Source organism: Schistocerca cancellata, chromosome 1 (genome assembly GCF_023864275.1).
Source record: "Schistocerca cancellata isolate TAMUIC-IGC-003103 chromosome 1, iqSchCanc2.1, whole genome shotgun sequence".
In the NCBI taxonomy this organism is placed as follows: domain Eukaryota; kingdom Metazoa; phylum Arthropoda; class Insecta; order Orthoptera; family Acrididae; genus Schistocerca; species Schistocerca cancellata.
Window position 1 is genome coordinate 848,334,797 of NC_064626.1, and position 25,904 is coordinate 848,360,700.

A 25,904-nucleotide genomic window follows, 5' to 3' on the forward strand; every position below is an offset into this window, starting at 1 on the left:
AAAGCAAACTATGTTGTTGTTGTTCCTGTTGTCGTCTTCAGTCCAAAGACTGGTTTGATGCAGCTCTACAGGCTACTGTCTCCTGCACAAGCACCTTCATTTCTGAATAATTACTGCAACCCACACTTTTTGAACCTGCTTACTGTAGTCATCTCTTGGTCTCATTCTACTCCAATACTAAATTGGTGATGATCTAATGTCTCAGAAAGAGCCCTATCAACTAATCCCTTCTTTTATTCTCTTCTTCCTCATTCTATTCATTACCTTCTCATTGGCTACATCTTCCCATCTTATCTTCACCATTTTCCTGCAGAACCATATTTCAAAAGGGTTTTTTTTTTTTTTTTTGCCTGAACTGTTTACTATCCATGATTCATTTCCATACAAGATTAGTTAGTTAGTAAGTAAGTAAGTAAGTAAGTGAGTAAGTAAGTGAGTAAGTTAGATGTTCCATACACCATTTGAATGCTTCTTTTTGAGAAATGATATGGAACAAATCAGTTTACAGGATATGTATACATGGTTAGAGGTAACATTGATAAACCCCCTTTTTTTAGTTCTGCTTATGCAACAACACTTAAAAACAAGTTTTTTTCAGGATAACACATTTTAAATAAAAATTCACCTATGGGATAGGAATTGTCCAGAAGAAATGATTTTGGGTTAGATTTAAAATTTGCTTTGCTACCTGTCAGACATTTTATGTTACAGGGCAAATGATCAAAGATTTTTGTTGCTGCTTACTGAACTCCTTTCTGAGCCATTGACAGCTGTATTAATACACAATAAAGGTCTTTTTCCCTTTAGTGGACCTTACTGTTCTCAAATTGTAATGGATTATTTATGACAAATTTCATTAGCAAAAATACGTAATGTGAAGGCGCAATTAAAATGTTTAGCTCCTTGAAGAGGTAATTAAACAACACCTGTGAGTGGCCACCACATATTATTCTTACTGCCCACTTTTGTGTATTCAATACCTTGTTTTTAAGTGATGAGCAACCCCAGAAAACTATTCCTAAAACACAAGCTGGACATGGACAAAATATGTCAGAAGGTAAAATTGTTTAGAAAATATCTTTTACAGTCTCTTCTTTTACTTTCTCTCTAATGAGATTTAATATAAAGCTCCAGGCCAATACTGTCAAGAAGACTTCCTAGCACTCAAGTCTATATCTCTTCTTCAGAAATGCTGCTGTTGTGATTGACAGTCTACATTTTATATTATCTCTACTTCGGACATCATCCATTAATTTACTGCCCAAATAGCAGAGCTCATCTACTACTTTTAGTGTATCATTTCCTAACCTAATTCCCTCTGCATTGCCCAATTTAATTTGACTACATTCCATTACCCTTTATTTGCTTTTGTTATGTTTGTCTTATACCCCCCCCCCCACTTCAAGGCACTGTCTATTCCATTCAACTGCACTGTCAGTCTCTCTGCAATTTTTGTCAGAATTTGATATTAGTAAACCTCATAGCTTTTATTTCTTCTCCCTCAACTTTAATTTCTCCTCCATATTTTGCTTTGGTTTTCCTTATTGCTTGCTCAGTATACAGAGTGAATAACATCAGGGATAGGCTACAATCCTGTCTCACTCCCTTCTCAATTACTGCTACCCTTCCACGCCCCTAGACTTATAATAGCCATATGGTTTCTGTCAAAAGTTTTCCCTAAGCCTACAAGTGCCTTTCCTTAGCCTATGTTGTAAGAAAAGTGACAGAGTCAGTATCGTCTCACATTTTCCTACATTTCTCCAGCATCCAAACTGATCTTTCCCCATTGTTCTACCAGTTGTTCCATTCTCCTATAAAGATTGCAACTAGGATTTATTAAACTGTTCTCTTTGGAATTTGAATTATTACATTTTTCTTGAATCTGATAGCATCTCGCCAGTCTCGTACGTCTTGCATACCAGATGGGATAGTTTCGTCATGGCTGGCGTTCCCCAGTGACACCAATACTTCTGACATCTACTCCAAGGGCCTAGTTTCAACTTAGATCTTATACTGCCCTGTAAAATTTATCTCTCATGTCATCTTCCCTTTCTATAATATTGCCTTCAAGTTCATTTCCCTGGTACGTCCCCTCTAAATACACTTTCCACCTTTCTCTTTTTTGCTTGGTACTGGATTTTCATCCAAGCTCTTAATATTCATGCAGCTGCTTCTCTTTTCTCCAAAAGCCTCTTAAATTTTCCTGTTGGTGGTATCTGTCTTTCTGTTTGTGATATATGCTTCTATATCATCACATTTGTCCTGTAGCTATTCCTGCTTAGCCCTTTTGCACTTCCTGCCAGTCTAATTGTTTAGACATTTGTACTCCCCTTTTTCCTGCTTCATTCCTGCATTTTTATATTTTGTCCTTACATCAGTTAAATTCAGTATCTCCTATGACACCCAAGTCTTTCTACTATGCCTTGTTTTTTATCTGTTTTATAGCCTCTGTTAATTAACATTTTGACTATTGCACTTGTGGTGATGAATGCTCATCACCAGGGCAGGCCATGGTGTCACACATCAGGCTCCATTTTTGCCACTTACAGGCACATGGCATCAGGTGCTAAGACTCTGCCGTGGCAGGCGGCAACTTTGTAGTGGTCAGCATATTAAAAACTGTGGATAAGCGTAATGTGGGGAACTTAACAGTACCACTGGAGAGGGTATGGCAAGCTAATAGAATCTTTATAGCAGGCAGAACTGGTTGTCCTATGTGAAACACGACAACAAACTGACTACTACAGACCATGTGCTGACTACATGTTTTTGCATTCTATGCTAGATATTGTTACACACAATGAAGTCATTTTGTTGGAGAAGGAAAAAAAAAAAAAGTACTGTCACATTACAGTTGAGGTGACACGTTTTGAAAATAGTCTTGATCGTTTCATAAAATACTTGGAGAAGCTATACACTTTCCTTCTCATCTCATCTGGTAAGTCTCACCTGATCCGGAGTTGTGGGCATATTTCCAAATCTCCCCATTTTCTAAATTTCACCTATGCTTTTCATTCACCCCTCTTCCTTCTCCTTCAACCATTCAGTCACAAGAACGAGCCACGAAAGCTTGCAAATTTAAATATCTCTATGTGTGTGTTCTTTTGCAGCCACTTGTTAAGCAGATTTTGTTATCTATCCAATTAGATTATATTTTCAAACACTTATTGTTTTTGTTGATATATTTGTACTAACAATATGGTATGGTAGCAGGTAAACTTTTCAGTATATGAGAAATAGAAGGGGGAACATGGCAAACAGTCAATGGTGAATGTTTTATTGCTATTGTAAAGCTTAGGTACTGTAAACTTGAAGATTAAATGGATAGTGCTGCAGTATCTTGTATGCAAATGTTTGAACGAGGATACCCAACAGCATAGTTGTTGCTGCCTAGTTGCTAGATTTCAATTTACAGTCACAGTTTCAGATTGTACTAACGATTCTGCATTACCAATAAGTTAATAAACCTTAATGGGATAAAATTACATTTTCACAGTAATATTTTCTGACATCATCTGCTTCTGTCCTGATACCAGGTTCTGGGTAACTTACCTTTTTTCACTGTACTGAAAAAATAAGGAAGAAATTATTTCTGAAATTTAATGCCATATGACCAACAGGTAGAATTAACTTTACTGGATATTACAGCTGTAGTTTTCTTTACTAATTTTTCTTGTTTCATAACTATTGTAGGTCCAAGAAGGTTCTTATGGAACAGATTGGGAAAGCCACCATAAAATGTAAGTATAAACAGCATTTTTCCTATTCTGCTTCTGGACTAAATAATTATGTGCTTCTGAACTAAATAATTACAGCAACAATATAAGTAAGTGTTTTACAGTCAAGTAAAAGAGCTGCTGATGACACATCAGTATGCTGGAAACACCTCAGTTATAGTACTATAAAAATTGGAGAACATTTTCATCTTTTATTTGTAACTCAAATACCTGTTTCAGACTTAGATCGATTTAATATCGTTGCTATACCGATTGTAACACCAAAACATATAATTAAGGCAGACCTACTGCCTGTGTGTCTTGGATTAGGAAATAGTTGTCATATTTCTCTTGGGGAACTTGCATATTACTACATGTATTGAGTCTTTAGCTAGGCATAAAATTGTGGAAACATTTATTTTAGTCTCAAAGGTATTAGATATGCATCAGTTCATACAGGGAGTTTTGGTATGTAAGTTGTCTTGAGATTTCCAGTGTAATTACTTGTAGTGGTAACGTGCTACTGCTCTCTTGCACACACTGATATGTATAAGTTCACTGTTTTGATCTGGAATGCTAATATTCCATTTAATTTCTCAACTATAACATTACTTGCAAAATTAACATTTTGTTTTGGAAAGTTTGCTGTACCCATCAACAGAGGTCTCCAATGATACACAACATTCTATTTTGTTACTAACTTCACTCTGTTGCTCATAATTCTATTAACAATGGAAAAAAATTTGGCTATATGGTACACTACACTGTCAGTGACAAAGTTGTCATATTCTGTGCTCATTTTCTCTTAAAAGTGAATAACTTCCAAGTTGTTCATCTTTTTTAAACCATCATTCTTACGTGCACTGCACTTCAATGTTGATATGTAAACTCCATTAGCCACTGCATCTTGTGCAGAATCTGACAATAATAACCAAGATTAATCAATGTCAATCTTAACAACCATCAGCTATTTTTTTAACTTTTGATCTAATTTCACAGTTATACAGATATTGCATATACAGCAGTGTGGTTTGGAGTCTAATTAAACTATGTGTCTTCTTAGAACTAGCTGGATGCATCAGTTGAAAGGTCAGATGAAGGCAAGGATATACCATTCCTTTAGGACCTTGCCTTGTAAAGCAATGCAGTGTTTGAAAATTGAGAAGAGCTTTAACTTTCTTAATGCAGTGACATGTGTAAGCAGTATCTTACTGATAGAAATTTCAATTATACACAGATCATTGGTTACAAATGAGTAAGTTGTTTAAGTACAGCACTTTGTGATCACAAACTAGGAAAATCAGGAATAAATTAACAAGGTGAGGCAGTACCACTGGTTTTTTTACACACACACACACACACACACACACACACACACACACACACACACACACACACTAAATTCCTAAGTAAATAATAAAAGGAAAACAGCTTTATTGAGGATGCAAACAAAAAAAAATTGCATCATGTAACATATGTAATGTTAAGCTTCTAGAACCATAGGTTCAGTTGTTATTTACGTAGGAGAACAGAAAGGTACACAAAATATGTAGACAAGTGTTTTCCAGGATGTGGGCCGAATACTTATAATATATACCAAGAAATTGCCATAAATGCCATACAGCATACCAAACACATGCCCCAGTCACAGGAATTAACAGTTTTGCAAGAGTGACTCGAAATGAGCACTGTAATTAACTTAGGGAAGACAGTATAGGTTGGGGAAAGCAGGAGTTGTGTAAAAGAATAGCATCAGAAGTTTTGAAAATAAAGTGTAGGTATAAATGATCATAATAGATATGTATTGTCTGTTGTAATTTGTGTTTTATTGTGTATGTGCTATTGAGTACCAAATGCAAGTTTTGAGGGTAACACGAAAAGTGAAAAAGAGTCGATATGCCAGAACAGAAAAATAGTGAGGTGGTTTGATGGCAGCAGCTGATCATTTACGAACCATTGCGGAGTGTGGGGTGCTGTCATCACTATCCTCGCTGGTTGTTGCATTCTCCTGGCCATGACTAGGGATGGAAGCACTTCCTGGTGCTGGAGGACTACCACCCTGCGGTGACCGACCATAACCCATTCCTGGGTTCAGCAACATTTGCGATTGCTGCTGCTGCTGTTGCATGAGCAGCGGATTTGGGCTTGCCATTGTGTACGTAGGTTGTGGACTGCTGTAAGATGAGCTAAATAACAAAACAAAAATCACATAACAATTATGACTCTCTTATCCGTAAATTTCAAAAATGTTAATCGCGTGACCTTATAATACATTCCTATTATGAATGTTTTGAAGAAGTGTGACAGTATATTACCTGACACTCATTCCCATAGAATGTTCTGGAGGTCCAGAAAGGTATAGAGGTTGCTGGTACCCTGAAGGATCATTCATCACCATTTCGGGACTCTGACTTGGCAGCATCTAAAAAGACGAGAATCACTTCATTAGGGCTATTTCAGAACATTTTTAAAACTTTGCGCCAGATCTGAATACAGCTACAAATGAAATCACACACACACACACACACACACACACACACACACACAAGAGAGAGAGAGAGAGAGAGAGAGAGAGAGAGAGAGAGAGAGTGGGGGGGGGGGGGAAGTTATCTTTCAAATTACAAGAAGAATGCTCATTTCAGCTGGTGAGCGACGTGTGAAAATTGGTATAAGTGACCTTGAATTTACCTCTCCCCGTTTAAATCCATGATTCTATGACTACTGAGTAACAACACTTCAGGTTCGTTGCCCATTAATTTGTCCATATCTGTCATCACAGGCGCATATTTGTGTTGAACCAACAGCAAGATAACTCCTTACTACTTCTGATGAAAAATATGGGTAAATAGGAACGAAAAAAAATCTATGCAACAGGCGGCACCTGACACGCGCCATCTGCCGTCATTAGGTGGCCTGGGGGACGGTGTGCCGCAAACTGCCGAGGCGCAGGCTGATGCTCCTGGCTAAAGCTTCGCACTGATCCTATCGAAGACGAGCGTGTGCCATTGAAGTCTACCAGCGTTCCCGTTACAGCTCTCTATTCCCACTGACAGCGGCTACGGCTCAGTGCACTTGTAAATGCAGTGGGTAGAGACCACGTGCTGCGCCGCGTGATAAGCCGATGCGTCACAGGCCAGCCAATGAGAGTCGTGCGCACGCTTGCGTCATAACAAGCTCTCAGCTTTGAGAAGCAGTCCTTTTTGTAGCTCGCTCTTCGGCGTTTTACAGAATCCAGCGTTTCCTGTAAATCGCAAGCTTCTTGATATTGATCAGAGGAACTAAATGGAAAATAATACTCGCTCTAAGTTTCTTCATTTTGTGACAAAGTTTACGTAGAAGACTGGCGTACACGGAGATGGGAGAGAGTACTTACTTCAGCCAGCTCCGATGTTTTCGCCATCGCGCCCCGGTAGCAACTGGCTGCGGAAGAACTAGGGACAAGAGGAGAGCGCCGAGCGAGCGGGGCAGAAGGGAAGGGGCTCCAGGTATACAGCAGCGAGGGGCTGCCTGCAACAGGCGGCACCTGACACGCGCCATCTGCCGTCATTAGGTGGCCTGGGGGACGGTGTGCCGCAAACTGCCGAGGCGCAGGCTGATGCTCCTGGCTAAAGCTTCGCACGACCCGCAATCCACAGGCTGTTGGCTCCCGCCTTTCGAGAGATCGGCTACATTTTAACATCTTTGTAGAGATATAAGATTTTTTAAGCTTTACATCTTTTCCGTGGTGTACCTCAGTAAGGCTGCATTCACAGTGCCTCCTTCAACGGGCGTCAGACGCTGTCGCAAGAGATCGTCCGACAACATGGGCCAACAGCGTGTACGTGTACGATAATGATTGGAAGTAAATGTGATGAAAAAAACGTACGAGGGTGGTTTGATAAGTCTGGTAAATTTCCATGAACGAATGGAACATTCTTGTTGCACCTCCACGGTTAGTAAGCCAGAATATTCCAAGGATCGTATAAAGAATTTCATCAATGTACAGCCTACAGTTCGTTGTTGACAGCCATCTGAATTGGTTAGTGTATCGACTGCGATTGAAAATGGAGGTAACCGAACTTCGTGCTGTTATTAAACATTTCCATTGAAGGGTTGGACAGCCCCATAAACCAAAACAGAATTGGATTAAGTTCACGCGGACCTTGCGCCATCATTGAAGACTATTCACTCTTGGATTAATGAATTTAAACGTGTTTAGACAGGCATCGAAACGAAATGCTCTACGGCCGTCCAATTGAGGTCACCACAAAGGAAACCATTGACCAAATCCATGATGTGGTATTGCAAGGCCGTCGAATAAAAAATCGAGAGATTGTTGAGACTGATTTCATCGCAACTGAGCGAGTGCATAATATCCTGCCCGGAGAATTTGCTATGAAAAACTTTTGAATGAAACCTGGAGCCATCATTACAAACCAGAGTCAAAACAGCAGTCAAAAAAGTGGACAAAAAATACTCTTGATAGTGCATCGAAGAATGACTGTTTCGTCAGATAGTAAGGTGATGTTCACTATTTTTTGGGATTCCCAAGGAATAATCTTCATAGATTACTTGGTAAAAGGCAGAACTATAACTGGACCCTATTGCGCTTCTGTATTGGGTCGTTTGAAATTTCCGTAGGCTTAAAGAAGACCAAGGCTGGCACGGAAAAAAGTTCTCTTGACAATGCACCACCACACCCATGAGCGATAACAATGGCGATAGTGCATGAATTGGTTCCTCATCCACCCTACCCACCTGAGTTAAACCCAAGTGACTTCTTTCTGTTCCCTACCTTGAAACTTTGGTAGTCAACTTGTATTTTATAGAGTTTGACAGAATCTAGTTTTTTGATGGAATAAAATGATGTAGGATCGCTAGACCAAGTGTATATCCCTCAAAGGCGACTATGTCGAAAAGAAAGGAGAGGTGTTTTTTGAACATTTTTTCTTGCATATTTACCGGACTTCACACACCACCCTCGGACCTTCCAGCTGATATTTTATAAAACGCATGTTGTACCGTTTACTAACTGTTGTACTTGTGTACGCGTGTAAACCTGACAAAGTACTGAATAGTACAGAAAATGCATTCTGTCTCGGCAACAATGCGAAACAGAGCATAGTCCATACGAAGTTTATTGCTTCAAATGATCGTTCCTGTCATATCCCTGAATACTGATGATTGTTCCTGGGCCACCCTGTATAAAGGAAACCGCACGCACAGCACTTGTGTGACCCATTCTCGAGTACTGGAACTCCATCGAGTCATTTTAAAGGAAGATATCGAAGCAGTTCAGAGGCGGTACGCTAGATTTGTTACTGATAGGTTTGATCGACGTGTGATGGAATTCCTGGAGGGAAGTCGTCGTTCTTTTAGGGTAACACTACTGACAAGGGAAACTCCCCATCGCATCCCCGTCGGATTCCTCGGTAAGAGAGCCTAATAGACAGCCCGTTTAAACCTGAATAAGGACCAAGCATGGAAAGAGGCAGAAGGTGTACTATACTGGACTGTGCAAAAAAGCAAAATAGTAACAGCAAGCGGTCCAAGAACAAGAAGTAGTCAGAATATAGAGCAGCCAGGCTGAGAAATGGCATCGTGGTTAAGTAATTACGGTGTTGGACTGCTATGATGGCGAGCCGTGTTCAAATCTCCTACGTGTCCTTTTTTTTTCTTGTTGATCGCTTTATTCGGATTTGTGTCTCTGTGTGTCGTGGTGTTACGTCCGTTTGTAACGGCCAAGTGTAAGGTAGGGATCTATAATGACAGTTGATTCTGTACAACTAACCTGATAGCAGCCGAAAGGAAATGGCTGTCGAATGAGAATGGCAAACGTTTGATGACAAGACAAGTCAATCGAATCTTCCACCGAAAAACACGTCTGATGCGTTATACACGGCATTATTTCTAGTATGTGTGTCATATGAGAGGAATCTCTTATCGACGCACCTATCTGATCTGCACGACTAATAAGTGAGTGATATATGCCTACTTGCCCGATATAGCTGTTCGTATGAATGTGAATATGATCACTCCCAAGGAAATGATGAAAAGTTAGTCACATAAGCTGCAACAAATGAACGCAACAGTTTCACAATCACACGATTTCTCTGTGCTCTTTCAAAACATATGTTTTTAAAGTTTTTGCAGTTGCCTTCTGTTTTGCAAGCCTTGACTCTTGAATACCTTTGTTGTGACACAGTTCACACCCGTTTATTTTTTGTTTTCGTTACTGTGAGACGTCTATGTGGTATCTCGCCTGCTCTCATTGTTCGTCACATTTACTTGCGACGGTAACGTATCCTTACGATATGACTCATATTCTATAACCACTGTGTAGTATGACAACTGCCAAGACAACAGAAAGAGAACAATGACAGGCCGGGCGGCTCATAATGTTATGTGGGGAAAAAAAAAGTGACGCACGTTTGGCAGTCCAACACCATGACCACTTAACCCACGACACCGATGCTGTTGCACACTGGACTTATTGCACTTCTTGTTCATGGACCGTTCACTGTTTCTAGTTTGCTTTCTTTTACAGTACAGTACACTTTCTTCCTGTTTTCATGGTTGATCTCTGTTCAGTTTTTCACGGGCTATCCACTGGGCCATCTTACCACTAAATCTGAAGGAGGTGCAATGGAGAGTTTCCTTTTGAGAAAGTTTACGAGCACCGATATTTGCGACTGACTGCAAAAGACTGCGCTGCCACCAACGTACACGTCGCGAAAGGGCAGAAAAGACAAGATAAGAGAAATCAGGGCTTGCATGGCATATATAGGCAGTCGTTTTTTCCTTGCTCCGTTTATGAGTGGAAGTGGTACAGGAATGGGAACGACGGTTGGACAAAAATAGGGAAACTCCGCGGGAAGTGCATGCTTGTACATAAATGCAGATGGTGGCCAAGCCTGTAGGTTGTATTTGACCACGAACGGCACTTGCGCATTGTCTTCGGTACGTAGCGAATCAGAATTGTGTTCTGCATAGTTGTGAGTGCATTATGTCGCAGCTAAGTGAATTCAAGCATGGGTAATTCGTTGGTGCGCATAAAGTGGGTGCTTCCGTAACCAAGGCAGCTGAAGTGTTTGCTGTTTCAAGAGGCGCCGTATCGAAGATTTATACCACATATAGCGAAAGCCGGAAAACATCATCTACTAAGTCGCAACACGGAGGAAAATGTGTGTTGAGTTGTGACAGACAATCAGGGAAGAGGATTGTGGCGAAAAATAACAGGACAACAGCTACAAAGAAAATTCCACAAGCAGGGAATTACAAGGCGAGCTGGGATTCCAAAATCACTCATTAGTGATGCTAATAGCGTAACAGGAAAACGTGATGTCGCTGCTATAAAACCTGGACCGTGGAGCAGCAGAAGAATATTATTTTATCGGATGAGCCTTGTTTCACACTGTTTCCAGCTTCTGACCGAGTTTACGTCCCAGGAGTGAAACATGGCCATGGCTCGGTGATGACTCGGGCAGCCATATTATTGTATTATATGGGACGCACTGTTATTCTACAATGTCACATTACTGCGGAGGATTAGGTGACCACACTGATTGATCAGGTCTATCCCATGGTACAATTCCGTGTTCCAAGGTGACAGGGCCCCTGTCACAGCGCCCAGGACTGGTTTTGAGAGCACGAGGATGAATTATCGGTATCTCCCCTGGCCACCAGTCACTATATCTCAGTATTACTGAGCCTTTGTATTCTGGTCTGGAGAGAAGGGTGAGTGATCGCTGATCACTATCCACCTCCGTAATTGTTACCTGAACTTGCCAATATTTTGCACAAAGACTGGTAGAAGATTCCCTTAAAAACCGTACAGGATCTGTATTTACCCATTCCGAGACTACTGGAAGCCGCTTTGAATGCCATCGGGTTACCTACACTGTATTGGGTATGGTAATGTGTTGGTATTTTCATATCTTTGACCAACCCCTCTATGTGTGTGGATGGATGCTTAATTGTCGTCTTTCTACCTTCAAGTTTAACGTCTCTTGTTATTAATTCCACAAATATTCTCCATGCAATATCTGAGAATAGTAGAAACAGTACAGAAAAATTTATTCCCTTGGTAGCTATGTTAACAAAGAGAACAAGCAGTCTACTTTCCAACGAAGGGACGTCGTTTTGGCATTCGTGTAACCAATGTGGCTTATCCTAATGTAAGATCTTTGTAGTTTTCCTAAATTTCCGGTGAAAATCGTTTGATTTTATGAGTAGGGTAAAAACTTTCCGTTTTTGCATTTAATGAGTAAAGATCGTGATACCTTGAGAAGCCTACTCTACTTCTTTGTGAGATTAAAAGTCGTTATAGTCCTCTTGTGGCACATCATACATTATTCGTACATCTACATCTCGACGTTTCACCTTTTCTGCAAACGTGTTGGAAGTACTTTTATAAAAACATTGACGGCAGTTTACGCGTATTAAAATAAAATGCATACGAACCTAAGATCGAAAATTTCTTCGTATTTTAATGAGTGATGGGAGATCATTTTACAAATTTCTCTAGTTAGAAAATCACAAGAAACGTTCAGACATCCTTGCAATTACTTCTACGTGCATTCGTCGGATCATGGCTGTCGCACATTAGCCAACACGTCCGAACGATGTCGAATTGTGTCGCACAGTTTGGTGTCGATCTTCTACATAAATCAATTGTTTTAGGTGGCCTCATGGGTAAACAAAAGGGCTGATACCGGGGAAAATGCACGACATGGAACTGGTCCAACACTGTCTATCTATCAGTCATGGTAAATGTCACCCATGCATCTCGAATAGTGAGAGTGAACTGTGTTGCTTATTTGCTGTTGCATTACATGTAGCAAGTCCAGAAGAGTATTAGAAATAAGATCATTTGCAGGCAGTACCTGTAAGATGTGCTGGGAGATTGCATAGATTTATCACACCGTCAACAAAAATTCCAGCTCCCACATTAATCTTCAACTGGTTACGTATACCCTGAACTGTATCCTGAAGATTGTCACCCGCTCGTGAAAGTTGTAGGGATACCTGTGCGTGTTTAGAAGCAAGCAGTGAAATTTTGAACACTTGATATGAGTTTGTCACACGAGAAATGTGTAACGTTTTCTTGGCTTTAGCGACATTGTATCTTCTCGTAGTTTGAGGTATAACCACCCCCTCCCCCCCTCCGCCCAGAAAAGTTTATAATTATCCCGTTTGCCGCCCTCCGTAGTGCCAGGTTCATGTCGTGAAGCTATATTATAATTTATTATCTTAGAACTACAAGCGAGATAAGAATATAAATGAAATATAAAGTCAGATGAGCTACGTAAATGATAATATCTAAAAGATGACAAAAGTTTCATCGCTGGTGTGCTAGTTACGTGGCCAAGTAGCCACGAGCCAAATTAAGTAAATTAAAGAAAGTAATTTCTTGCGGCAATAGTTTGTGCTTCCGCGTTGTTTATGTTTCCGAACTAAAAAGTTGTTTTTTAGCACATCTTAACTTTAAATAAAAAAACATAGCTTCACCCCTTTAATGTTGCCCACTGTCTGTGTAACTCAAGAGTATACGTTATTTTCTCCACGGAAAAATATTCTTGAATGTTTGGGGAACCAATGTTATAAAGCATTTAGAATAGAATAGGGTCAGCAAAACTTCTTCAGTAGTTACGAATTACTCTTCGCCGTGTTTGGAGTGCTTCAGTCACTGAAATACGAACTGGCTGTAGGCGTTCGGCACTACTGTTCTCAATAACGTATTCTGCTGAAATGATAGTAACAATAAATTAGTTATCAGTCTGAAGGATGATGTACTTGGCAAGACCAAGCTGTAGATGTAAAGCCCTCACATTCCTCCTAACTGTGAACCATTTCGCTCTGCTGGGAGGGAGACCAGCAGTTTTAACGCGGCGTTTGTGTGGAACTTAACTTTCTTCAGCAGTAGTAGGCAAGTGGTGTCCTATGCTCAGTGCTTCAGGCAAGCGGATATTCAACGAGAAAGGACGACGCAATTTCTTATACTATTCGTGGGACATCAGTGACTATGCTCCAAAACACATAAAGTAATAATCTGGTGTCTTCTGCATTCATTGGATCCAAAGGAAATATTCATGCAGTTTCATACATGGTGTGTGTGTGTGTATGTGTGTGTGTGTGTGTGTGTGTGTGTGTGCGTGCGTGTTTGTAGGGGAGAAGCGAGAGGCTGAGAATTTATTTTACTAGGAGGTCTTATTCCGCAAAATAATACGCAGATGTCTTGAAATTCCCTTGTGAATTGTGGCCGTAAGTGTACAAACAATGCCACAAAATGAATCCGCTTTGTCAAACAGGAATGCGGTTTCAAACCGGTTCCGCCTTTTTTGCGAACTACCTACTACTATGTTCCGGTCGCACAGCGTGGGAAACAACTGCATGCATGTAAGAGTGGACGATGTGAAGGCGGGAGGGGGGGGGGGGGGGAGACAGGCAGACAGACACAGCCAGAGGATAAAATAAGTATGCAGGATCTTCACCGAGTAGTGCAAACTTCACTGGATGAACAAGAGTGGTCATCAGCATTGAAGTTCGTGAGTATCTTCCCCGATTACTGCGGGAGGAGGCAGAGTTGAGGAGTAAGGTAACAACTACAGCACGAAAGTTATTTTCTTGTCTCAGTTTTGTGCAGTTTGTGGCACAGAAAGCAGAATCACCACTGCAGCGACAGAAAGCTCCTTACTAACAGAATATTCTCACAGCAGCAATTTTTGCGGCTAGCGGACATACCGAGAAAACAAGCAAAGGACGACTGCATAGCTGTAACTTTTGCGCATAAGATATATAGACGCGTACTGACAAATGTGTGAGTCAAAATGTGAAAGTTCTGAGCAAGAAAATGCACGGAGTTCAGCGTTCTAAGTAAATAAATAATGACAGCAAGAAATGGACGGAAAGTCTATTGTGAAATACGACTAAACCAATTTTACTGTGATTACTTCATATGATGGCCGAAGATAAAGATCAAGGAACAAGAACTGACCAAGGAGTAGGAAAGAAAAACGATGGAAATCAATTGGATTTCAATTCCGTGTGACAAAGCACTTTCTGAACTAACTGTTGCGAGCAGCGAAGAGTTTTACCGAACAAATGTACGACTGAAACAAAAGTATTTGGGCTTTGTAGATTACGTGCTCGCTAACGCCGAAAATCGGGCATACTAATGTAGTAATTTAATTCATCTGTAGACCACTTTTGCAAGGATATTAATTACGTCATGGTATTATTACTTAAGAAGAACAAAATTAATGTGATTCATGTAAACAGGCATTTACTTACAGGTTTAGTTTGACAAGGATGAGGCAGGTAGTCGGAGAGTTCGCAGGGCAACGATGTATAATTCCAGCGCGGCGCATATTAGCTCAGTCAACGAAGATCATAAAAGGTCGAAAACACGAAAAAATCATGTAGCTGCAAATTTTTGTATAGTAGGAGGGAGTGTCATAAACAACGTACTAAAAATCCCGACCGGTGTGGTGTAAGTATGGGGGTAGTGACGGAGCGTTTGAAAGTCACTTTTTTGTGTTTTTATATAAATAACTCGAAAACTGCGGCTTCTAGCGAAAACATTTCCCAAAGCTAAGTTAAACTGCATTAACTTACTTGCAAAAAAGGTCCTATTCATTATTTCACTAGGATTAAAGTTTCCACGTTACAGGGAGTGGAAGAATCGCAGATTATTAAAAATAGTATTTTAATGGTATATAATTAATCTGTATTGTTAAGTGAAGTGGGTTAAGAACAAGTATTAAAAGTATGCAGCACATCTAAGTGCAGCAGATTCTAGTAATAGATTGATAGATGAATTTTGTTCGTAATTCTGCAAACTGAAGACCCACTCCCTCTACCCTACTACGTCACAAGAAGTAGCTACAGGGTATTTCACAAAGTTATACTGAACACAGCTCACCTTATGAACCACTGGCGGCACAATGCGCAGACACTATACGGAATACATATACAGGGTGTTACAAAAAGGTACGGCCAAACTTTCAGGAAACATTCCTCACACAAAAATAAAGAAAAGATGTTATGTGGACATGTGTCCGGAAACGCTTAATTTCCATGTTAGAGCTCATTTTAGTTTCGTTAGTATGTACTGTACTTCCTCGATTCTGATGATCAAATTGTAAATTTTCACAATCAACATGTGTGGGCTGACGCGAATCCGCATGCAATTGTGCAATCACGTCATCAACACAGATTTTCTGTGAACGTTGGGGCAGGCATTGTTGGTGATGTCTTGATTGGGCCCCATGTTCTTCCACCTACGCTCAATGGAACACGTTATCATGATTTCATACAGGATACTCTACCTGTGCTGCTAGAACATGTGCCTTTACAAGTACGACACAACATGTGGTTCATGCACGATGGAGCTCCTGCACATTTCAGTCGAAGTGTTCGTACGCTTCTCAACAACAGATTCGGTGACTGATGGATTGGTAGAGGCGGACCAATTCCATGGCCTCCACACTCTCCTGACCTCAACCCTCTTGACTTTCATTTATGGGGGCATTTGAAAGCTCTTGTCTACGCAACCCCAGTACCAAATGTAAAGACTCTTCGTGCTCGTATTGTGGACGGCTGTGATACAATACGCCATTCTCCAGGGCTACATCAGCGCATCAGGGATTCCATGCGACGGAGGGTGGATGCATGTATCCTCGCTAACGGAGGACATTTTGAACATTTCCTGTAACAAAGTGTTTGAAGTCACGCTGGTACGTTCTGTTGCTGTGTGTTTCCATTCCATGATTAATGTGATTTGAAGAGAAGTAATAAAATGAGCTCTAACATGGAAAGTATGCGTTTCCGGACACATGTCCACATAACATATTTTCTTTCTTTGTATGTGAGGAATGTTTCCCGAAAGTTTGGCCGTACCTTTTTGTAACACCCTGTATAAGTTACTAATAATATTAAGGCAAGAAATGCCTACGGACAGAACACTGTTTATACTGCTAGAGAGGAAACTGACTGATAGTTGTCCTATGCGGTGGTTGTAGCATTCTTCCGGGGAAAGGCGAATTCCCGAACAAAGAGCACCACTCGCTTTTTAGTTTACAGACAGACTAAACCTCCCCAGCATTTCCTGTCCAGTTCTTTTATGTGAGTAAAAAAAATAATTTCACTGAGGTCGCGTTTAAATAATGTACCTATTTTTTGGTTGGTGGAAAAGGAATTGGATTGGTAATGTGGCACCTTGCTTCTGTTTATCGGTTCATTGACAGCCTATTGTAAATCCGTGTAACCGCGTTATAGTCGTCTGGCGGTGAATTAATGAATGACTAGAAAGTTACTGCATTTCTCTCACCATTAATTGCGTTTCTTGCAGACTGATCTCCTACATTAAGGAATTACTGATACATGTAGAGCAGGTTGCGCAGAATGGAGCCGCTAACCTCATAACAGCAGTATATCTTGTGAGGTATCTGTGAAATGTCGTATGGAATGGGACTGATCAGGTACGAGTCTAGAACAGAAATCTGCTGTAAAGCATTGCTTGACTTAAGTTCAAATATGTTAAGTTCCATAACATCAAGGTGACGTAAATCTTTTGCAGCCAATTAAAGCCTCAGGGACTCTTTAGGTGCCGGTCGGTGTGGCCGAGCGGTTCTAGGCGCTACAGTCTGGAACCGCGCGACCGCTACGGTCGCAGGTTCGAATCCTGCCTCGGGCATGGATGTGTGTGATATCCTTAGGTTAGTTAGGTTTAAGTAGTTCTAAGTTCTAGGGAACTGATGACCTCAGAAGTTAAGTCCCATAGTGCTCAGAGCCATTTGAATCAGAAAATGCGGGTAAACAATACTAAATTCCAAGACTTTTTAAACGTATTATAATCCTATCGAGTCGAGTAATTTATTGTAAAATGGAATCAATCTTGATTCTGTGCAATACTTCAACCAGTGGTACTATTATTCCAAGTTTAATGGTTGTAATGTAGAAGTCGTTTCTGCAGCTTCACTCTAAGGTGTTCTCGTTATTGTTTCGTCCTTATAGTTATTAGTTTCTTCATGTTGTGACATTCGCTATAAAGAAACTCATTTAAAGAGATTTCAAAGAACATTCTTCGGCCTGTCTCTCCTTTTATTAACATTTTTGAAGAGCGTTTCCCCTCTCACACATTGTTTAATATTTCTATTGATTAATTTTACCATTTTTCCGATTTAAAGAAGTTCAAATATGTACAGCTACCTTTCACAGGATTGAGTTTACTTTTGAAAATTTGTGAAAGCAAGGCCAGCACGTAACATTCTCTTAATATCATGCCCATGTCTCTCCTTGTAGTGTATACTTCAGGTATAAAGCTTGTGAGTAAGTCCTTCAGGTGTAAAGCAATGTGTAAACTGGAGAAGAACTAGTGCCAGTCGCGAAATAACACTGCCAGTGTTTCAAGACGTAGTACTTTGAGGGAGATTTTAAAGAGGTTATGCTACGTGCTTGGATCTTAATAATTGGCTAAGACAAATTTAAAACGTAAACTGAGTCATTCAAACTGATTTTTAATTAAATGGGGGCAATGGCTAGTGTAGCTGATAATCAGTAGTGATCATCTTACTCTGAACAAATACGAGCAAAGAACGGATCAAGAAGAAGATGCGGAAAAAATGTGGAATGGTTTATTCCGGAATTAAACTTTCACTCTTTTGCGAGGCGTGCGCTATTTTTGAACCTCTGATGCAGATTGAAACTGTGTATCGGACGGGGACACAAATCCATAAGTTCGTCTTTCGCGGGCACTTTTACGCGACTGAGCCATCCGGCACAACTCAGCATCCGCACTCATAATATTTGTTCTGCTTACTACCCACACTTCATGGAAGCACTCCTGCATACACTGATGGACTAGTACTCCTGGAAGAAAGGGTATCGCGCAGGAATACGTTAGCTAAATTTTGCTCATATTAAGCTGCTTTCGTGGTTCTTGACAAGTTCTGTTAAGTGTACGTTGTAGTCACTGGTACTTGTCACTCTTCACTAAACTTGCTGTTAGCAATAGGTCAGAAATGGACAACTATGCTTCCTGTAGAACAGGCTGCAGGAAGCGCTTCGTGATTCGAAGGGGAGCAGCATCTGTTTTACAGGCCATTTCAGCTACTCTCTCGATGGTTGCTACGGCCTTTGTTCTAAGTCGTTTCGGATGTCGCGTGCATAGTGCTGTAACTGGAGACACCGGCTAAAATTTCATTTCGGATAGAATTACTTAATGGGAGCGAGCAACCGTCTGGAAAAGTGTCGTAAATGGGCCACTCCGTCACTAAGGTGTAGTTTCAACACCGAGGCAGTACTGCGTTGGAAACTTCATCAGACGACTCGCTTTACTGCAACGATTGATGAATGGTTGAAGCCTGAGTAGGAATGTGTACTCTATTTTACTCGAGTTTTCTGTCATCTGCTAATCACAGCTGTCGTCAACTAGTCAACTTTCAAGCAAGGAATAATTTCCAGAGCCATTATTAGAAAATATTATGTTACGATCATTTAGACATGTTAATTATTTCTCCATACATATATTATTCTTACGTAATTGTTAGTCCTGAAACAACACTTTTCCTACCCCAAAAAGCCTTCGTCTTTTGCATACTGAGTCCAGTTGTTTCAACTGCTTTTCTGTTGTTACATGTATAAACTGGGAAAAATTGTTGGACCAGCCAAAACATCCACGTCAGCTTTACTTACGAAGTCATTCGTACTCTTTCATGTATGACACAGTGTAGACCCGTAACACTGTTTTTTCAGGATTAATGATTTTATTTGAAGCTGGGTTTCATCACTATAATGTTTTCATTATTCGTCGCTAGTTGGTTTTTCTTTCGCTCTAATCGTGAAAATAAAGAGGTGCGAAAATAATTCGGACTATAGTCAGCCTCACTGTGTATGGTAAAGTGTTTGTGTAGACGTAGTAGAAACGGACATGCGCAAGGCGTAGATTAGCCTTCGAAGGTGTCAGCGATAGCTTATAGGTTGCATGACAGAAGCCATATGAGAAAAGTTGATTCAGATTCGGCATGGATATGTCTAAGTACGGCGATCACAATAGCTGATGTGGATAAGGCGTTATGCACAACACAAAACTGTCATTCTGGAATAAATACACTCATTCAGCTGACATGGCCTCTAGAATTTACATTTGAAGACTAGCTGGAGAAGTATCTCGACCGAGATACGTATCCTCTTACGTGTCAAGCAGGGAGAAATGCCACGTCGTGATGCACGGTAGGAAGAAAAAGGCACAAGTACAGCGCCATCGACCATTCAGCGCGGGAAATTACTGAACAGCTGCGTGATGAAACACACTGCGCCTACTCGAAGTTGGCCCGCAAGGAGCGCGGCCCATTGATATTTAAATTAGAGTGTAAAACTGGGATTACGACTGAGGATCAGCTCTATTGGATCCAAGAGGCAGCGGCGCGGTTGTCAGGTCTCTGGCGTGCCCGTTCCCCCACTCGCCGTGACAACTGCGCAGCTCCGCCAGATAGATCCCGCCGGCTAACAATGTGAGATGTCTCCCAGAGAATACCTGCGCTTAAACAAATGTACGTCTCCGGCTTTCGTGCATCACTTCCATTTAGTTGGCCTGTACTTCGTATTTCTTCGAAAGTAAACTGAAGGAACATGTGTCTCAAGCAACACCGCTAAAGCAGGCTGTGGAGTATGCTCCTTTCTTTGATAAGGTAACATCTTTCATGGTAATGACTAACCGCATTACATATTTCTTCGGTTGATCATCCATGGGCAGGTATTAAAGCAACTGATGATGCATACGGGTTAGAATGGAATCCGTTACTGGATGTAAACGCTGAATTTGTTAATTTTATAAATGGAAGATAATAAAAATGTAAGAACAAAACAAAGTTTATGACAAACTTCGCTAAACGTATCCCGAACAACCTGACTGAATAGTGCAATGGAGAACGCGGGTGAACCATTGAGGAGCTGAGGATGACAAAACATGGATCATTTCATTATGTCAGGGGAGGTTGCAAAAGGGAAAGAAATAATACTGCTACAGCGAGAAAAACATTGTCGTGGAAGTCCTTGCATTATGTGTTGATACTGGGTGACAAAAAATACAGGAAAATACACTACTGGCCATCAAAATTGCTACACCACGAAGATGACGTGCTACTGACGCGAAATTTAACGGACAGGAAGAAGATGCTGTGATATGCAAATGATTAGCTTTTCAGAGCATTCACACGAGGTTGGCGCCGGTGGCGACATCTACAACGTGTTGACATGAGGGAAGTTTCCAACCGATTTCTCATACACAAACAGCAGTCGACCGCCGTTGCCTGGTGAAACGTTGTGATGCCTCGTGTAAGCAGGTGAAATTCGTACCATCACATTTCCGACTTTGATGAAGGTCGGATTGTAACCTATCGCGATTTTGGCTTATCAAAAATGGTTCAAATGGCTCTGAGCACTATGGGACTTAACATCTATGGTTATCAGTCCCCTAGAACTTAAACCTAACTACCCTAAGGACATCACACAACACCCAGTCATCACGAGGCAGAGAAAATCCCTGACCCCACCGGGAATCGAACCCGGGAACTCGGGCGTGGGAAGCGAGAACGCTACCGCACGACCACAAGCTGCGGACTGCGGTTTATCGTATCGCTACATTGCTGCTCACGTTGGTCGAGATCCAATGACAGCATAATATGGAATCGGTGGGTTCAGGAGGGTAATACGGAACGCCGTGCTGGATCCCAACGGCCTCGTATCACTAGCAGTCGAGATGACAGGCATCTTATCCGCATGGCTGTTACGGATCGTGCAGCCACGTCTCGATCCCTGAGTCAACACATGGGGACGTTTGCAAGACAACCATCTGCACGAACAGTTCGACGTCGTTTGCAGCAGCATGGACTATCAGCTCGGAGACCATGGCTGCGGTTACCCTTGACGCTGCATCACAGACAGGAGCGCCTGCGATGGTGTACTCAACGACGAACCTGGGTGCACGAATGGCAAAACGTCATTTTTTCAGATACATCCAGGTTCTGTTTACAGCATCATGATGGCCGCATCCGTGTTTGGCGACATCGCGGTGAACGTACATTGGAAGCGTGTATTCGTCATCGCCCGGCGTGATGGTATGGGGTGCCAATGGTTACAAGTCTCGGTCACGTCTTGTTCGCATTGACGGCACTTTGAACAGTGGACGTAACATTTCAGATGTGTTACGACCCGTGGCTCTACCCTTCATTCGATCCCTGCGAAACCCTACATTTCAGCCGGATAATGCACGACGGCATGTTGCAGGTCCTGTACGGGCCTTTCTGGATACAGAAAATGTTCGACTGCTGCCCTGGCCAGCACATTCTCCAGATCTTTCACCAATTGAAAACGTCTGGTCAATGGTGGCCGAGCAACTGGCTCGTCACAATACGCCAGACACTACTCTTGATGAACTGTGGTATCGTGTTGAAGCTGAATGGGCAGCTGTACCTGTGCACGCCATCCAAGCTGTGTTTGACTCAATGCCCAGGCGTATCAAGGCCGTTATTACGGCCAGAGGTGGTTGTTCTGGTACTGATTTCTCACGATCTATGCACCCAAATTGCGTGAAAATGTAATCACATGTCAGTTCTAGTATAATATATGTGTCCAATGAATACCCGTTTATCATCTGCATTTCTTCTTGGTGTAGCAATTTTAATGGTCAGTAGTGTAATATGTGCACAGAAGGTAATGCACACGCAAAGACAAACAAGAAGATCGAAATATGAGTGGCAAAATTTGATTGAAAGCTACCCTGAAAAAGATATAAAAAGGGGAGAGATTTTGATAAAAGCAGCGACAAAATGAAATCCTGAGAGAGTATTGAATATGAAGTACAGATAATGAATTAGTATGATTGTAATGGAATATAGATTCGCGGATACGCAAATGCTGATTGAGATATACATTATGAATTAAACACTGAAGGGAATGAATGATGTGAATGAGTATTAGCCTCCTTGTTAGATATGATTACACTACATTCGCCAATATTGTGACGTGATGTGTTACTCTGTTGACCTTAGCTCTTGTACTGGTCGTCTTAGTGAAGGGCGTATGATGGACCAGGCATGACATGTCAAGAAAACTAACTGCGACCGGATCATAAGATTTAACAGCATTGTGCACTTCATCTAAATAGCTTTTTTCCGCCTGCCATCGTGTCATCGGTGTACCGCGTGTACCTAAATTCGAGCGCAAATGTATACCAGGAGCTATTGTGGTTGTCAACGTGTGTAAATGACAAAGATCGTTGTCGACTAGCCCAACTTGTAACAACAGATGGATGGGCGGCAGTACAGCCATCACTTGCCAGTTCAGTGCAAGGGCATCATCTCAGCAGCCATATAGTCTTCTCGCTATGGAGTTCAAAAGCCGTCGTCCCACACACGCAGATTGATACGGCCACAGGACTACTTTCATTGAATGCTCTTATGTAGACAAAGATAACAGGGCAGTTTGGTTTTCCCTCTTGGGGAATTATATCGTTTAATGAAATGAAAACTTGGTAGGCTTACCATCGTTCTTCTGGTGTATGGTATACAGTAATTTGCTAACACATTATGCCCAGCTACTTGTTCACCAACAAAATCCTGATGGAAGTCAGTATGTTGGCAGCATCATACGTTCGACTGGCACCAATACAGTTAGTGTCGAACAGGTAATACATCCTTCGGTTAAAAGTGCCCGTCACATTGGTAATGAGTCACCACCTGTACCCAAAAGTATATCAACGTCTTCGCACTAACGACGGCTGCTTCTTTCACACCGCCTGTTAGAGACGTAAGTGTTTCGCGCTAAACAAATTGCTATTTTCCAAACCACAAACTAAAATATTTCGGGCGCTATGCAAACATATGCACTACATCTTTGCTGCTGAAGTACAAGTTAGATTTCAAAAACATTCATTTCTCATGCATTATACAGTCACGCATGATACACGCGTTGGAGGAAGGCAGTATAAAACTAGTGCAAGTAGAATGCTGCCGGAACAAAGCTGAAAGTATCAAAAGTTAAACATAACATTTTCTGGTGGGAGGTTGACTGACTTGGTGGACAGAGAAATTAAATCTAAATGGCCTCAGTGAATTCTAAACGTCATTCTCCTGCTATCGAACATTCGCTTGTGGTTTCTTTGCAAACAGATATGGAATAGAACTCATAACTCGGTTGTTCAGGATAAATTCAGAACCTCAAAAGGGAATATAAGTCCGACCGACAATCAGTTTGACATGATATGACTTCCACTCTACTGCATTTGAAGCATGTGTTTACTGTTTAGCGTAGCTCTGCCACAATTTAGTTGCGCACTGTTCAACTTCTGGTGCTCAGTAGGCAAAGGAAGTAAGTTTAAGGTTTAAACTTGGCGATGGCAAAGAGATCATTAGAGATGAAGCACAATCCTGGATCGGACTAAGTTGGCGCAAGAGATACGGAATCAGAATGCTGGAGTAGGGATTTGAACTCTGCTCCACCGCATGTGAGTGAATTTTACTAACGACTGATGTACCTCAGCTGGTTCCACACTCAATGTATGTAGATTACAATGTACGACTTTATGCACATGCAACTGTAGAGGGCTCAGGGATTATGACTTCAAGTTTATTATGAAGAGAAATAGACCGCTGTTTTGTTGAAGAAATCATGTTACTAGTGACTAGAATAGATCAGCGGAATGTACATGGTGTCCATGACTGAAGTTCCAGTTTCATAACGCTGTAGAAAGAGAACCACTGCTCAGAATGACGTCAAACTTGAACAACATATTACAGACGCTGGGAAAATAATTGACCAACCGATGGCGCTGTAAGCATCAGAAGATGCAAACCAACAGAAGCGCGGCACTCGGCTGTTCCTCACTTTGCGACAGAGACACCCAATATGGCTGTCTCCATATGGTGAAGCTCTTGTATAAGGCCAGTGACTGTGCACCAGTTGCCCTGCAGATGTTCCGTACACTCAAGAGTACGGAAAAAGAGCCTGCAGAAAATTATTACATATTTCGAAAAGACAGCTCTTTTGAAGTACAATGTGGCATAGGGAGGAAAGCAGTTGATCCGACGTCTGTCGAAGATGTGGCCACAGCACTGCAGTGCACGAGGAAGTACCGGAGCATTGGCTGGCTCAAATGCCTCTGAGCACTATGGGACTTAACAGCTGAGGTCATCAGTCCCCTAGAACTTAGAACTACTTGAACCTAACTAACCTAAGGACAACACACACATCCATGCCCGAGGCAGGATTCGAACTTGCGACCGTAGTGGTCGCGCGGTTCCAGACTGAAGCGCCTAGAACCGCTCGGCCACTCCGGCCGGCCCGGAGCATTGGACATGCCTTCGAGCACGGTGCATAAAATCCGGCGAAGCATCCTGCCTAGCTATCTACACAATTGCACCCTTGTTCTTCAGGAGTTGCTTACTGCTGACTTTCCGACAAGACAAACTTTCGCTCTGGAATTTCTTGCTCGCATGGAAGTGGAAAATGAACTGGAACCTTCTGTGGACAGACGAATCCCATTTTCAGCTCTAAGGACATGTCAACACGCCGAATTGCAGAATATGGGCAACGAAAAATCCGAACGCAGATCAACCGGTGCCACTTTAATGTGCAAACATGACTGTGTGACGCGGATTGACTGCATCTTTTATCGTAGGGCTGTATTTTTTTGAGGAGATGAGCCCTACATGTCCTGTTAACCCGTACCACCGCTGGTAAACGCTATAAGAGTCTTTTGCGCACTAACGTCATTCCAACCCTTCAACAAAGTGGATGTGAGGGTAGCATCATTTGTATCCGAGATGGCGCTGCTCCGCACATTGTAAGCCAGAGAAGCGGTTGCTGCAAAGGCACTCCGAAAATTTCCCTATAGCCTCGCCGTCCGTTCGGGTAATATTGCTGTTTATGTGGTTTTTAGCCCCAGGACAATTAAAAACCGATGTCATTTCGCTTTTTATGCGGTTTTTGGCCTCAGGACAATAGAACATCGATTTTCCCGTCCGATGTGGTATGACTTTGCCATGATGTGCTACAACTGTTGACTGCCGAGCTTGTGCAGTGTCACACATTGAACGGAACGGATGGTGTAATATGGATCTCAAACCACAGCCGTCGTATAGCGATTCATCTATCATTTGTAATCGATCCCATTAAAGCTACTATGCTTACAGCGCAATCTACTGATAA

The 25,904-nt window shown here is 41.7% G+C and overlaps 1 protein-coding gene across 6 annotated transcripts in view; it reads right to left on the reverse strand.

Moving 5' to 3' along the window:
- The window catches only part of LOC126188996 (TOX high mobility group box family member 4-B-like), a 477,811-nt gene that overhangs the window by 43,020 nt on the left and 408,887 nt on the right, over nt 1-25,904 (reverse strand). For 5 of the 6 annotated variants that reach the window (XM_049930833.1, XM_049930799.1, XM_049930816.1 and 2 more), the window contains 2 exons: nt 6,032-6,138; nt 5,671-5,902 (listed from right to left, as the gene is read on the reverse strand). In XM_049930833.1, the coding sequence (XP_049786790.1) occupies nt 5,671-5,902; nt 6,032-6,138 (339 nt within the window). Of the gene's footprint in view, nt 1-5,670; nt 5,903-6,031; nt 6,139-7,089; nt 7,129-25,904 lie in introns of those variants that run through there. The other variant, XM_049930841.1, reaches the window with a different exon arrangement.